Source organism: Rhinolophus ferrumequinum, chromosome 17 (assembly GCF_004115265.2).
Source record: "Rhinolophus ferrumequinum isolate MPI-CBG mRhiFer1 chromosome 17, mRhiFer1_v1.p, whole genome shotgun sequence".
Classification (NCBI taxonomy): Eukaryota; Metazoa; Chordata; class Mammalia; order Chiroptera; family Rhinolophidae; genus Rhinolophus; species Rhinolophus ferrumequinum.
In genome coordinates, this window is record NC_046300.1 from 43189680 (window position 1) to 43205045 (window position 15366).

The 15366-nt window shown below is 45.9% G+C and overlaps 1 protein-coding gene across 2 annotated transcripts in view; it reads right to left on the reverse strand.

The window, feature by feature from the left end:
- The window catches only part of SLC6A11 (solute carrier family 6 member 11), a 127966-nt gene that overhangs the window by 23330 nt on the left and 89270 nt on the right, over positions 1 to 15366 (reverse strand). For both annotated transcript variants that reach the window (XM_033132496.1, XM_033132495.1), the window contains exons 7-8: positions 11776 to 11879; positions 5029 to 5153 (exon numbers count right to left, since the gene is read on the reverse strand). In XM_033132496.1, the coding sequence (XP_032988387.1) occupies positions 5029 to 5153; positions 11776 to 11879 (229 nt within the window). The remainder of the gene's footprint in view (positions 1 to 5028; positions 5154 to 11775; positions 11880 to 15366) is intronic.

Below are 15366 nucleotides of genomic sequence, written 5' to 3' on the forward strand. Positions count from 1 at the left end.
TGTACAAAGCCTGACAATTAAGTTCGCGGACTCATCCTAGAAAGAGTGCTACACACCTCATTGCTGAATATTACTATGGTCACCCTCAAAGTACTCCCCTTGGGAAGCTATGCACTGACGCCAGCGCCTAGTCTACCCTTCAAAGCAATTTTGGAATTCTTTCTGGAATGGCCATCAGAGCTGTCGTCGTATTACCCTTGATGTCCTGAATGTCACCAAAATGTCTTCCTTTCAATATTTCCTTTATCTACAGGTAAAGAAAGAAGTCATTGGGGACCAGATCAGGTGAGTAGGGAGGGTGTTCCAATACAGTTAGATGTTTGCTGGCTAAAAACTCCCTCACAGACAGTGCCGTGTGAGCTGGTTGAGCTGGTGCATTGTCGTGATGCAAGAGCCATGAGTTGTTGGCGAAAAATTCAGGTTGTGTAACTTTTTCACGTAGCCTTTTCAGCACTTCCAAATAGTAAACTTGGTTAACTGTTTGTCCAGTTGGTACAAAGTCATAATGAATAATCTCTCTGATATCAAAAAAGGTTAGCAACATCGCTTTGACTCTTGATTTGGACCGATGGAACTCTTTTTGGTCATGGACAATTGGCTGACTTCCATTGTGCACTTTGACGCTTTGTTCCTGGATTGTATTGGTGCACCCATGTTTCAACACCAGTGATAACATGGCCCAAAACATCTTGCCTCTCCAAAAGGTCTTGGCAAACTTTGTCTCTCCTTTGCTTTTGTTCATCGATGAGCTCCATTGGGACCATTTTTGTACACACCTTTCTCATGCCAAGATTTTCAGTTAAGATTTTCCTAACTGTTTCTCTATCGATGTTTACTTGGTCTGCCATGCTTCTCACAGTCAGCCGATGATTTTGACACACAATTCAATGAATTTTTGCAATGTTTTTGTCAGTTCTGCTCATTACTGGATGCCTTGACCTCTCTTCATAAGTGACACATTCTCTTCCCTCAGAAAAACGTTTAATCCATGTGTACACTGCCATTTTTTTTCATGGCATTATCCCCCTAAACTTGGACTAACATGTCCCTGATTTCACTTCCACTTTTGCCAAGTTTAACAAGAAATTTTATGTTTGTTTGTTTGCTCTAATTGAAGCTTGGACATTCTCGTGACGGCACACAAAAACACGCAACAACAATAATGAATGCCACTCAGCAAGACACCGCCACATGTCGACATGAACACATCTGTGAGACACTAATATACCTTATGAAACCTTACCAAGCTGTTTGTACAGTGCTGCCAATGTAAGCACACGGTGGCAAGTTCATGAACATAATTGTCGGCCCTCTGCATCTGTGGATTCCCAACCATGGATCAAAAATACTGTTTTCACTAACATTCTTAAAATGTCTATAGTACCCAAAGCAATCTACAGATCCAATGCAGTCCCTATCAAAACCAATGGCATTTTTCACAAAGTTAATACAAATAACCTTAAAATTTGTATGGAACCACAAAAGACCCAAAGAGCCAAAACAATCTTGAGAAAGAAGAACAAAGGTGGAGGTATCACGCTACCTGATATCAAACTATACTACAAGGCTATAATAATCAAAATAGTACCATACAGGCATAAAAACAGACACATAGATCAATGGAACAGAATAGAGAACCCAGAAATAAACCCCCACCTATATATTCAATTAATGTATGACAAAAGAAGCAAGAATATGAGTATACAATGAGGTAAAGATAGTCTCTTCAATAAATGGTGTTGGGAAAACTGGACAGACACACGCAAAAGAATTAAAACTAGATCACTTTATTACACCATATACAAGAATAAATTCAAAATGGATTAAAGACTTAAATGTAAGACCCCAAACCATAAACCCACTAGAAGAAAATACAGACAGTAATCTCTCTGGCATTGCTCTTAGTAATATGTTTTTGGATATATCTCCTTGGTCAAGGGAAACAAAAGAAAAAAATAAACCAATGGGACTACATCAAACTAGAGTTTTTGCACAATGAAGGAAATAATCAACAAAAAGAAAAGACAACCTAAAGAATGGGAGAAGATATTCACCAATGATACATCTGATAAGGAGTTAATATCCAAAATATTAAGGAACTCACACAACATAAAAAAAAAATTTGATTAAAAAATGGGCAGAAGACCTGAATAGACATTGCTCTAAAGAGGACATACAGATGGCCAATAGACATATGAAAAAATGCTCAATATCACTAATCATCAGGGAAATGCAAATTAACACCACAGTGAGATATCTCCTCACAACTGTCAGAATGGCTGTCATCAATAAATCAATAAACAACAAGTGTTGTCGAGGAAGTGGAGAAAAGGAAACTCTTGTACACTGTTGCTGGGATTGTAAATTGGTACAGCCACTGTGGAAAACAGTATAGAGGTTCCTCAAAAAATTAAAAATAGCAATATCATATGACTCAGCAATTCCACTTCTAGGTATGTATCTGGAGAAATCCAAAACACTAATTCAAATAGATATATGCACCCTTATGTTCACTGCTGCAATATTTACAATAGCCAAGATACGGAACCAACCTAAGTGTCCATCGATAGACAACTGGATAAAGAAGGGTGGTACATATACACATAAAAAAGAATGAAATCTTGCCATTTGTGAGAATATGGATGGACCTAGAGGGTATTGTGCGGAGAGAAACAAACTCATAGATACGGAGAACAAATTGATGGCTGCCAGATAAAGAGGAGCGTTGGGGGGACAGGAAAAACAATGAAGGAATTAAGAAGTACAAACTACCAGATGTAAACACAGTCATGGGGATGTGGAGTATAGGGAACATAGTCAGTAATAGCGTAATAACTATGTATGGTGTCAGATGGGTACTAGATTCATCAGGGTGGTCACTTTGTAAGTTATATAAATGTCTAATCACTATGTTGTACACTTGAAACTAATATAATATTGTATGTCAACTGTAACTGAAAAATAAAAAAAATATATTGTTTTCGATCTGTGGTGGCTGAATCTGCAAATGTGAAACCCAGGGATACAGAGGGCCAACTGTATAGTGAAAAAACATCTGCTTATAAGTGAACCCATGCAGTTGAAGCGCACAGTATTTAAGGGTCAACTGTAACGATAAAAAGAGTAATGACAGTGCTGTAGATATTCTATCTCACTCAACACCTGAGGCAGGAATTAGGGTGTTCATTTCACAGAGGAGGAAGCGGATTCTCGAGAAGGCAAAGCTCCCTACCCATCAGGCTGCACTGCAGTTCAATGTGTGGAAGGAGCACGGAAGTTTATAAAGTGCCAGGTGCCCTGCCCACAGTGAGCAGAGGATGGCACGGTCACAGCATGGATTCTGGAGCCTGATGGCCTGGGTTTACCCAGCTCTGTCCCTTTGAGCTTGGGTAATCTTGGGTAAGTGACCTCACTTCTCTGAGCCTCAGCTTCCTCATCTGTAAAATGGGGGTAGCAGAAGTGTCACCTCGAAGGGCTGAGCCAATGACCACATGAGACAGCTCTTGTCCAGAGTAGCTACTACATGATTGACAACTTTGATCATATTACTATCCTCTGGTCTAGCTCAGATTCCTGATTTCAGCAGGGATTGTTTCAACCGTGTTTCCCTGAAAATAAGACCGAGCCAGACCATCAGCTCTAATGGGTCTTATGGAGTAAAAATTTCTTTTGGAGTAAAAATTAATATAAGACCCCGTATTGTATTATATTATTATGTTATATTATATTATGTTACATAAGACCCGGTCTTATAGTATAGTAAAATAAGACCGGGTCTTATATTAATTTTTGCTCCAAAACACCCATTAGAGCTGATGGTCCAGCTAGGTCATATTTTTGGGAAACACGGTATCTCTGACACAACATTCAGAGGAAGCTGGACTCTAAGTGGTGATGGCGCAAAGCTCAGTGATCAGCTTCCTGCGCTGATGTCCACACCCACCACCCTGCCTGCTTGGTGTGCCTGTCAGACAAAAATAGCCTCATTCCAGGCCAGAGTTCTCAACAGAGGCAGTGTGGCCCCAGGGGTGCTTGGGATTGTCACAATGAATGGTGGCATGACTTGCATTGAGTAAATGGAGGCCAGACAGGCTAGGCTCCCTGGGCTGCTCTGGACAAATGTCCCACCAGACATTTTTGTAGGTGAAAAACCTATTTAGACTCATCTGAGATTAGAATCCAACTCTGTCATGTAAACACAACCTATTTTTGTACTTTTTAATACGCACTGAATTTCTCCATAATTCAAACACCATGTAAACCAAGGGAAGCGTTATCACCATTGTACACAATCACCTCAGCAACAGTAACCCTGCCCGTGCTGCATTTGATACAAACACACATCAACCTGTACTTAAGAACGTCATATTCACAGTGATTCTGCATCTAGAAAAGGGAGAGAGAGAGAGGCTCTTCAAGCAGTGGCCTCAGCATGTGCACAGGCTCTGGGGTGGCAGGGAGAGAGCTATGTCGTGGAAGTGCAAGCAGACCACTGCGATGGGGCAGAGTGAGTGTGGCGTGAGGCTGGTGAGGCCGCAGAGCTGGGCCATACAGGGACTTGGGACTGTGCTCTATGAGAGTCCAGCACTGTAAGAGGCCTAGAAAGGCTTTTCCTCAGAGAAGGACATGTGCAGATTTGCACTGTCAAAAAATAAATAAATAAATAAAATCACTGTGCCGGGGAGCACAAGGAAAGGAAGGGTCACTAGTAGAGGCAGGGAGGCCCTGAGAGGTCCCTGCAGTCACCCAGCTGAGTGGTGACAGTGGTCTGGGCTGGTGGGGAGCCAGGGGCGCTGGAGGTAAGTAGCGTGGCAGTGAGGAGGCAGCAGCCACACAACTTGAGGCTGCCTTGGATTCAGGAGTGAGGAGGTGTCAAGGTTTCCCTCCCAGGTAATTCCCAGGATGCGGGTTTGAGGATGAAGGGTGGGACCACCTTGACACCTGACCCAAGAGAAAAACGAGCCGAGAAGGAAGATAATATTTTCCTTGGAAGCATCACCTGAAGCCTCCCCCACTTTTGGCACTTACCTGACTCTGCCACCTCGGCAATGGGCACCCCCTGCTCATATGCCATGAAGCCCAGGACTGAGAAGATGGCAAAGCCAGCCACGAAACTGGTGCCGCTGTTCAGGCAACAGAGCATGATGCAGTCCCTGCAGGGAAACATTGAGAGGGGCTTGGGTCAGAGTGGCTGGAATAGGCACACTTCTGGAACATTCTGTCTGAACACCATGGCCGTCCTGTAGGGGCAGGCAGGGCACTGAGGGCACGGAGAGCACCATTTGCCTGATGAAGCCCTGGTGGTTCAGAGAGGTTAGACGGTGGCACATGGTCACACAGCTCCTGTTGCACTTCTGGAAGACAAGGTGGGCAACAGAGCAGAAGCAGAGAGAGGGAATGGGAGGGAGGAAGGCTGCACAACTAGTGAGAAAACACCTGGAAACAAACCAATGCTCCTCCAAACCCCTGGTTGGAGAAAAAACCAGGGACAGCAAAAGAGAACTGACTTCCTGGGAGCTCAAACAAGGAAGGAAGGAGAAGCCCCTGAGACATGGCTGCTTCACGCAGGGGAGGACCAGGGGCTTCACGCTGGAGGGTCGCCACAGCCTCGGGAGGAGACACCTGTCCGCCCAGTTCTCTACCAGAGCAGCACTCCACAAACCTCACTGCTCAGTCCTTGCAGTGCAGCTTCGAGGGAGCAGCCCTTCCAGGTCAGGTCTGTCATGGAGAGATTTATCAGAGCAGTGACTGTCCCCTGACCTTGCGAGGGGCTCACTAGCAAAGAAGTGCTGGCAAAAATCATGACCCAGGAACAATCAGACTACAGATGACTTTGCTGAGATGAAGAAGATAAGAGTCCTCAAGTCCCAGCCCCTCGACCTCAGGCTCTGCATTCTCTCGAGGCCAAGACAGGGAATGAGCCTCTCAGGATCTCAGCCACGGCAAATCGTGCACTTGGGAGTTAGTCTTACAACACGAGTGATGCCCACTTCAAAGAAAGCAGCTCCCAAGTGGCCTGTCCAACACGCTGCCCAAGGCGTGACTAGCCTGGAGTGTCCCGGCAGTGGTGGTCAGCTGCCTCTGCTCACCCTAGTGATCAGGAACTCATTACCTCCTTCCACGGTGCTTTCCCCTTGCCTGACAGTTCCTGCTGCCTACAGGCTAAGAACTTCCTCATGTTGTGTTTGACCAAGACCCGCCTTCTCTGGTAGGTTTTAAGTCTACCCTCCCAAGTAACCTGGAGCTCCTTTTGGCTTGGGAGATCTGAAGACAGTGGCCCTATGTCCCCGTGAGGTTTTTTCTCTCAGTTAAATGTCTCAGTTCCCTTACTTATGATCTGTACTACACTCCAGCTTGTCCACCACTCTTCAAATGTCACATCCAGGACTGAGCACTAGACTCAAGGACCGAGTAGGACTCTCATGGCCTCTTCTCCTGATAACATATGTTTTGTAATACAACCACGGGAACTAACGTTGGTGACTACAACACCCTGCTGTCATGCAATGCACCCTGCTGACTCAGAATCAAAGGCAGAGTGGAGAGAGCATTAGACCGGTACTTGGGAGACCTGGGTTCCAATTCTCCCTGCAGTGTCTTTGCTCAGGGCCTGATCTCACTAGCGATAAGCCAAGGTGCTCAGGAAGATCAAATCTATTTCCTCTTTGGCCCTGTAACAGATGACATCATTTTCCAGCAAGTAGTCACTCTCCCTACCTTCTTCCTTGAGGTGGAGTACAACTCTGTGCCCCACAGACTTCGGTCTTAATCTGTGACTTGCTTTGGCCAATTGATATTAGCAGATGTGATATAAACAGAGGCTTAAGTGGATTTGTCCTTTATCCTTTCTGTGAGTTGCTATGAGAACTTCCCCAGGGGAGCTGCTGTTCCTGCCGCCAGGACCTCAGAATGTACACACATAGACCAGACTTAAGCCGGGCGTGGACCTTGGAGACAAACCCACACAATCCGCATTGCAAAACAGAGCTTCCTCAGCTGACCAGCAGACTTGGGAGGAATAAAAACAAATGCTTGCTTTGGTAAACCACTGAGTTCGGGGGTTGTTTGTTACACCGCATTATTGTGGCAGTGAGTGACTGATACAGCTTCCTTTAAAGAACTCTTCTGGCACTGTAGACAAAGAATGGGCTGGTAGACCTGAGGACTTTTTCTGCAAGCCTGATGCATCTCATCTCAAAAGGAAATTCACCTCAGCCCAGGTAAGTGCAGAGTTAGTCCTAAGGTTGAGATAAATCTGTTCCTCGTGTCTGTTTCCTGACCCTAACTTATTTAACAGTGGGAAACAAAGTGGTACTGGTAAGGACAGCGTTTCTCCATACCCTCTACATTCTGGAATTCTCCTGTATAATTTAGATCTCTGCTAGGGTTTCTTGAACATTGTGTCACTGAATCCCGAGGCTCAGGGAGGAGTGTCACACATTCAAGGTTTCACAGTCAGCTGGTGGTGAAGGTGACACGTGCATCCATTTATCTCAGACACTAAAGCTCATGAATTTTCTACGAGTCACACAAAAAGGATGCTCCCTAAGAATCTAGACTTCCAAATCCTGACGTGTGGACAATTATCTCTGAACATCTATATGGTTACTGCAAAACAAATGTCCCATCTTCCCTAGAGGCTTCTCACACCAAAGACAGGCTCTGGGCAAACCTGAGGTCCCTTCCATCCCTGTGTCCTGCACCCCTGTCCTCGGAGCACCCACACCTTCAGGGGACGATGCTTAGCCATCTGCCTTCTGAAGTGAGGATTTCCCTGCTGGGTTTGCTCCATCTCCATCCCTCTAATTCTTTCCCCACAGGGCACCTTCTAGGTGAAAAGCTTATGTAACAAGCGCTTTGAAGTTGGCAGCAATGGAGCCAGTTTTAAAGACCTCTAGAAGCTATTATACTGTCAGAAGAGAGGGTCCTAATTTACTCCCTCTGAGTTGGGAAGACCTGTTCTTGGAACAATTTGGAAAAAGAAATAAAACGAGCCTTTGGATTTGGCAATGTCACCTAGGGGATAAGGTTTTCTTCTGCTGATGGGTGGCGGAGAAACCTGCCTGTCGGATGGAAAGCAGCAGCCAAGCATATCCGCCCACGTGCTTGGTGGGGAAGAAAGTTGCCACTGTCCCGAGACGCAGCCTGACGACAAGGCAGTTGTGGCCAATTCCTCGCCAACTGCTGTAGTTGGGAAAAAGGGTCATCCCTGTTAGTGAGGAGTAGGGGTACAGGAACCAGAAAAGCCCAGGTTCAAAGCCTTCTTCTATCACTGGCAATGTGAACATGAGCAAAGGACGTACCCTTGGGACACAGTTTCCTCATGTGTAAAATGTCGTGGCCCTCCCTCGCTTCCTTACATGTCAGCCAGCACTATACTAGGCTGGAGGGATGGTGGTGAACACGAAGACCCAGCCCACGTCCTCATGAGCTGACAGCCCAGCTGAGGTGATGGACAGAGGGCCTGCGCTGACCGCTGGCTGCTGGTGTGCTGACAGCTGTACGCGGACAGCAGCCCTCTCCGTTCTCCCAAGGGGGCACACTCAACCTAGACTTGAGGGCTGGCTGCTGGGCCGCTCTCCCTGTCCCGCTGCCTTTCTCTTCCTGTCCACGGCTACCACTTTTTTATTGTGGATGACAGAGGGCTTTACCTGTCGTCTCCCAGACCCATTTCCCTGTGAATGCCATGAAGGTAGAACAGGTCTTAATGACAACCGGGTCTGACCTTCCACCTCTCAATTATGCCTCTGCTCAGCTGTATGTACCTAATTACCTCTCTGCCCCAAAAGCCCCCAGGAACAACAGAACTTGCTGTCTAGTGAGGATTGGATTCCACAATAGATTTTCTTTTTAGCATGTTGGACTTTTCACGTTCACTTCCTCAGTTTCCCCAAGTCACAAACTAAAGACTGGGGCTGTGCCACTGTGGTCTGCATCTCCCAAGTTACGGATTTCAGTGCCTCCAGTGGCAGACACACAGCGCCACATGGCTGACTTAACAAATGGGTTAATGCAGTAATCAGCAAACTAGCTTTTAGAGAGGACGCTGCAGAGCGCTGGGGTGGGGACTGGGGAACTTTGGCCAGAGTCCAGACTTTACCACATCCAGCTGGGGGACCACTGCTGTGAGCCTCAATTTCCTGATCTCGAAGATGACGACAATGTGGGAGGGACTTTATCACAGACAAAAGTTCTTTCGATTGATGATCCCACTTAAGCCATACAACCAAATTCCTGTCCCGCCAGTGGAGTGTGACGGGGACTGCTCACTACGCCATCACGTATATCAAATAGGGTTCGTTTTTCAGACACGGCCAATTTGCTGGCTGAGGAAAACAATCTCATTATTTTAAGAGTGTGTTGCTGATTTTTCTATCAGTGCTTTAGTGTTTTTCATATTGATCTGTTTGTATTCTTTACATATTATGGACATACATGTTTTAAGTATCGTACTGCATGTTGTTAGCATGTCCTTTAATTTTATAGATAATTTTTGCAATTTTTGTGGGGGGAGATATACTACAGAAAAGTATGTAGATAATATTAATATTAACTTGATTTTTAAATTATAAAAGCAGTATGCACTCAGAGTAAAAATAAAACAAAACACTGAAACTGTGTAGGAGGACACAGGTGAGAAGGAGCCCATTTCCCTAGCTCTGATTTCCCAGTCTCACTTTCTACAGGCAGGTGACCATTTTTAAGTTTTCTGTGTTTCTTTCTAGAAATTTTAGAAGTTCTAGATCGTTATGTGGACCAGTCTGTCACTTTCTTCCTTTGTGATTTTTTATAATTACTTCCTTGTTTTCTACATCCTTTCCCATTCTGAAACCAATGTTTTTATGATATTGTGATTTATCATCAGTCAGGTGCCAATTAGTGACGGGTATACATTCCGGAAATGCATCCTTAGGCGATCTCCTCACTGTGTGAACGTCACAGAGTGCGCTGACACCAACCCTGCACGCCTGGGCTATCTGGTATACCACGGTGGTATATTTAGTCTGCTGTTGGCAGAAATGTCATTATGTGGTGTGAGACTGTATTATTTCATCTTTGTCCACAGTTCCTGGCAAAGAGCTCCTAACACCCTTGGAATTTCCCATGGTGAGAGCAATAAAGGTGTCCCTTGTTATGTTAATGAGGTGACTTTTGAAAAGCACTAAGGATGGGGCCTGGTTGCCAGTGGAGCCAAGCATGTAATTGGAGGGTTGGGACTTTCAGTCCTACCCCCTGACTTCCAGGGAAGGGAGAGGCACTAGACACTGAGTTCTATCACTAATGGCCAATGAGCTAATCAATCATGCCTATGTAGTAAAACCTCCAAAAAAATCCCAAAAGGAGGGGATTCAGAGAGCTTCCGGGTTGGTGAACATGTGGAGATTCAGGAGAGTGGAGCACTCAGAGAGGGCATGGAAGCTCCATCTGGCGGTTCCTGTGTTGTATCCTTTTATAATAAACCAGTGATCTAGTGAGAACAATGTTTCTCTGAGTTCTGTGAGCCGCTCTAGCAAATTAATCGAACCCAAGGAGGGGGTCACTGGAACCTCCAGTCTATAGCCATAGTCAGTCAGAAGTACAGGCGACAACCTGGACTGGTGATTGGTGTTTGAAGCGGGTAGGGGAAGTGTTGTAGGACTCAGCCCTTCACCTGTGGAATCTGGTGCTATCTCAGGGTAGAGAGTGTCAGAACTGAGTTGAATTGAAGGCCACCCAGCTGGTGTCTGAGAATTGCTTGGTGTGTGGGAGAAATGTCACATACTAGAATTTTATTCCTAGTTTTAGGAGGATTTCCTCTCACAAAAATATTTAATTCTGTAATCAATCTGACATTTCTTATGATGCATATATGAGACAAAGTATGAATATCTGCCTTGATTATTTCCCTCCAAATATGTATCCTGTCTCAGAATAATTGGCTGAAAAAACCCTTCCTTTCTCAACTAATCTGTGATCCGGGATGGCTTCACTGCCATTATTCCATGAGTTCGTATCTGACTAAAGAACTCTTGGACTCGACAGAAGAGATGTGCCGTCTAGCCATTCCTCAGGCTCATCTACTATGACCAGGCCCTGAGCTCCGAGTGCAGAGACCTCAGTGAACAGATTATGGGCCGGGAGTTTAAGACTAGGATGCAAATTTCTCTCCTACCTGCACTGCTGAGTGAGTCTCTGGCCTTCCGTGGGTCAGTCTTGTGGTAGAACTCAAGCTACAGGCCTGGGAGAACAGGCAGCCAGGGTCAGACACCCTTGGGCTCACCTGCCCACGTGAGCCCCCTCCCAGTGTTGGTGTTGGGAGTGGCCAGCTGCAGGCGGCCAGGGAGGGAGCCCCAAGAGGCTGAGGGGCAAGCAGGTCACCAGCCACTCCAGGAGAGGACACTATGGTAAAGTGAGAAGGGGCAGGAAGCAGGTATCTGAACAGAAGGCTGCAGAACAAGGCCCTTGGTGTCGGAAGACCTGGGTTCCCAGCTTTGCCACTTATTTGCTGTGTGACCTTGGGCAAGTCACTTATTTACTCTGGGATAAAAGTTGGGACTTGAGTAAGATTCCAGAGTGCATTCTCTTGCAGCTTGGAATGCACGCTGATTGTATCTGTTATATTTCTAGCTCCTCTGGTGGCCCACTCTTTGATCCTGGGGCAGGGAGAGGCTGAGAAACAGCCCACCTGTCTCCTCCTGGCCCTGCACGGTGGGGAGACAAATGTGAACTAGCCTGGCAGCATGGAAGTCTCTCAGGGTTTGGTGGGGAGCTGGCCGGGCCCAGGAAAATGCTCACCTGTAGCAGTTGTTGTTATAATTGTTATAACTTCCCAGAGCAGTCAGACAACCCAGGCAGATGGCATAGGAGAAAAAGATCTGTGTTCCAGCATCTACCCAGACCTGCAGGAAGGCACAAAGAAGTTGGCACAGAGAGAAGAAGTCAGATGTGAGGCATCCCTGTTCTCTGAAATCCCCCATCCACACCCACCCTCCAAAAAGCCTCGACAAAGGGATAACCAAACTTCCTTACCTTCTCAGGAATGTGTTTTTTTAAGAGTTCTATTCTTGAGGACCACTTGGTTAAATATTAATATCCTTAATTAATTCCAGAATTTTTCAGAGGTTATACATAATAGTGCACAGAATAGCAAGAATTTCAATGTTTAGGTCTCTGTTCCAGCTCTGTGACCTTAGAAAAATTACTTAACCTCTCTGAGGCTTATTCTCCTCACATGCAAAGTGGGGAATGAACTTCCCTCTCAGGAGTCTTGAGAGGACTCACGCAATGATGAGCATAGGCCCCCGGGACCTGGGGCATGTGCATCGGCACATCGGCTCATTAAACCACAAGGAGTGATTTTTCTTCTTTGTGGTTAAGACAACCACGAGAAAACTGCCATAGGACTCCATCCAGGGAGAAGCACTGGCATCACTGACCTGAGCATAGGAGGTGGCATCGAAGGGACAGGCGGAGAGGGGGAGGCCCACCAAATCTTTATCACCTTTCAAAATAGAAGGATTTTAGGCTTCTTATGTGGTACATATGGAAACCACATTCTTAGTCTCTAAGTTCCCTTTGACCAAAACTACTGTGAACAGCGTGACATACACAGCAGGAATTACGGTGCCTTCCCTAACACTTTGCACTGGGGCTTTCTTTGAGCTCCTAGAAGTTACCAAGGAAAATCCACGACTAAACCTCAAATGCGGCTGATGAGACTGATGCTTGAGAATCAAGTGCCACCTGGAGAACAGGGCCTTGCACTAAATACAAATACAAATACTAGCACACATTTACTAAACATTTAAATGTGCCAAGCACCAGTGCTGAGCTCTGTATGCATTACCGCACTTGAATACTCACAGCAACCCTATGTGGCGGGTGCTTTATTAGCCCCCTTTTACAGCTGAGGAAACTGAGGAACAGAGAGGTTGACTAACTTGCTCAAGGCCACACAGCTGGGAGTGGCAGATACAACACGTTCATGGAGACCTGCCTCCAGAGAAGCATGCTTTACCAATCCCAGAATTTCAGGCGTCTTCAGGTGTAAACTCCCACCCAAAAGGGGACTCTTTTTTGAGTACTTCTGACAGAAGAGTTTCTACTTGACTACTGCCAGTGACAGGGAACTCACTATCTCTTGATGCAGCCCCTTCCTTCTTTAGAGAATTCTGACCGTTAACACATTTCTTAAAATGAGAGGAACTCTCCCTTCCTGTGTTCCTGGTTCTGGGGTCACCCAGCCCACATCTCTCTCTTCCACGTGGTAACACTTTAGACATTTGAAGAAAGCACCAGTACCTCCTGAACCCTGGAACTCTCCCTTTTCCAGGCAAAATCTATTGCCTTTCTCTTGGGGATATGATTACATGGTACAGGTCACTCTTCCCTGGGTCTCCTTGAGTTTGCTGCCTCTCAACCTAAGAAATGAATTTTTTCCCTCTAACATAGGGTCATTGGGTTTAGTTCTTAGAGCTAAATGAGGCATTTAGGGAGAGCGCTTTCATGAAGTGTGTGTATTGGGCCGGGGGGTGGGGGGTGCGGGTGCCAGCACATCAGAGTGGGTTGAAACACGAGGAGGAGGAAACGAAAGTGGGAATATAAAAAACATTTTCAAGAAATTTTGCCATAAAAGGGAGTTGGGACATAGGGTGGTAGTGAAAGGATAAGTAAAATTTAGGTAGAATGGTAGGACCTTGAGGATGCTTATGCATAAATGTTGATAGGAAGGGTCCAGAGCAGAAAAAACGTGTCAAAGATTTAGGAGAGAAATGTATATGTTTTTAAGTCCTCCTGCTCTGTTTCCCCATTTGCTACCTCAGTGGATTCCCTTTACCCAAATCCAGGGGAGAGTGACCTGTGTTCGGTAATCAAATCCCTGAGAGAGAGAAAATAGATGTATTTTGCCTGGAAAAGGGAGAATTCTAGGGTGCAGGGGTCACTGGTGCTTTCTTCAAGTCTCAAACACACAAAGAAGGAAAAAAAAAAACTGCACAGCTGCTGACTCAGGAAACAAAACCAGATCGAAGGAGAGGCCCCCAAGAATGCTTGGCGCTCCCTGCGTCTCACGCTTGTTTTTAATGCTCCTGCAAACTGAGTGTCCTCCCCCCAGACCCTTCACTGTCCACTGGGTGAGTATGCAGGCCAGTGAGAGAAGCCCCCAGATGTGTGGGAAAGCTGGTTTCTCCACAGCAACTGCTCTCCATGGCGAGTGGTCCCCTAGCACAACATGGTAAATAAACACTGAGTTCAAAAACACCAAAGACTGCTTTCCATCCACACGTCTCATGATTTTTACTTGCAGAGACTTTTTCTTGCAGTTTGCTCACTGAGTGTGTTGATACTAAAATGGACATCTGGTTTTTTGCTCACCCAGCGTCCATCTCCCCTTTTCAGGTAACAGCATCCCAGTTTTCCTTTGGGAGACCACCTCTTCCCCAGCCAGAGATAGCTTCGGGGTGGTCACATGACCCATGGGCCTGGCCAATCAGAGCATTTCACTTGGCCACAACAATTGGGTCAGGGATGAGCACATGATGCAGACCAAGCCGATGAAACTCAATCTTGGGACTTTTGGTGAAGCCTTTGCAAATGGAACACATTCTTTTCTACTGGGGATGTTAAGCTTATAACTTTTGGGGGTCATCACTGACCACAGGGAAGGGAAGAGCCTGCCTGGGAATAAAGCCAATGCAGAGGAGAGAAGAGACTAGAGAAAGAAAGATTGACAGTGGTGATAAGACTTGAGTCCCTGGGTCCAACCATACCTGAAATCAGACCTACCCTAGAGCCTTTCAATTTCAGAGGCCTCTTTTTCTTAAATCAATTTGGATGACACTGCTGCCACTTTAAATTGAAAGAATTCTGACAAAACAGCAACATTAAGGTCTTAGACAAACCCAGAGGCTGTAAGCCCAAGTCCTTTCATCAGTCCTGAGTTTCTGATGAACCACCATTGACTGAGTGCCTTCTGTGTGCAGGACCCTGTGCCAGATTCTGAAGGAGGTACTGTATAATTGTATAGAGCACTCCATCTGTCTGCAGGTAAGATGAGATAAAACATTCAGAGAACAAGGTACCCAGCACCGAGGAGTGGTAGATAAGGGGCGAAATTAACATGTTTGGGCAATCAAGATGGCTGTATAGAGGAGGCACAGCTTTAAAGACTGGAGAAGTGGTGGCAGGGGACATGCTGGGCCTAGAGGTTCGTGTGAGAGGGCAATGTGTTCTTGAGTGGTTGCCTCTTGCTCCCCTACCTCTGCAGGAAAAAGCCTGTCTTGTTATCTGATGGTTACCCCTCAACCAACAGCTTTATTCAATACCCTTAGCCTTCCCCACGTTTTGGCACTTGGTTTCCTACCATGAGGGATACTAAAATTAGCCAGT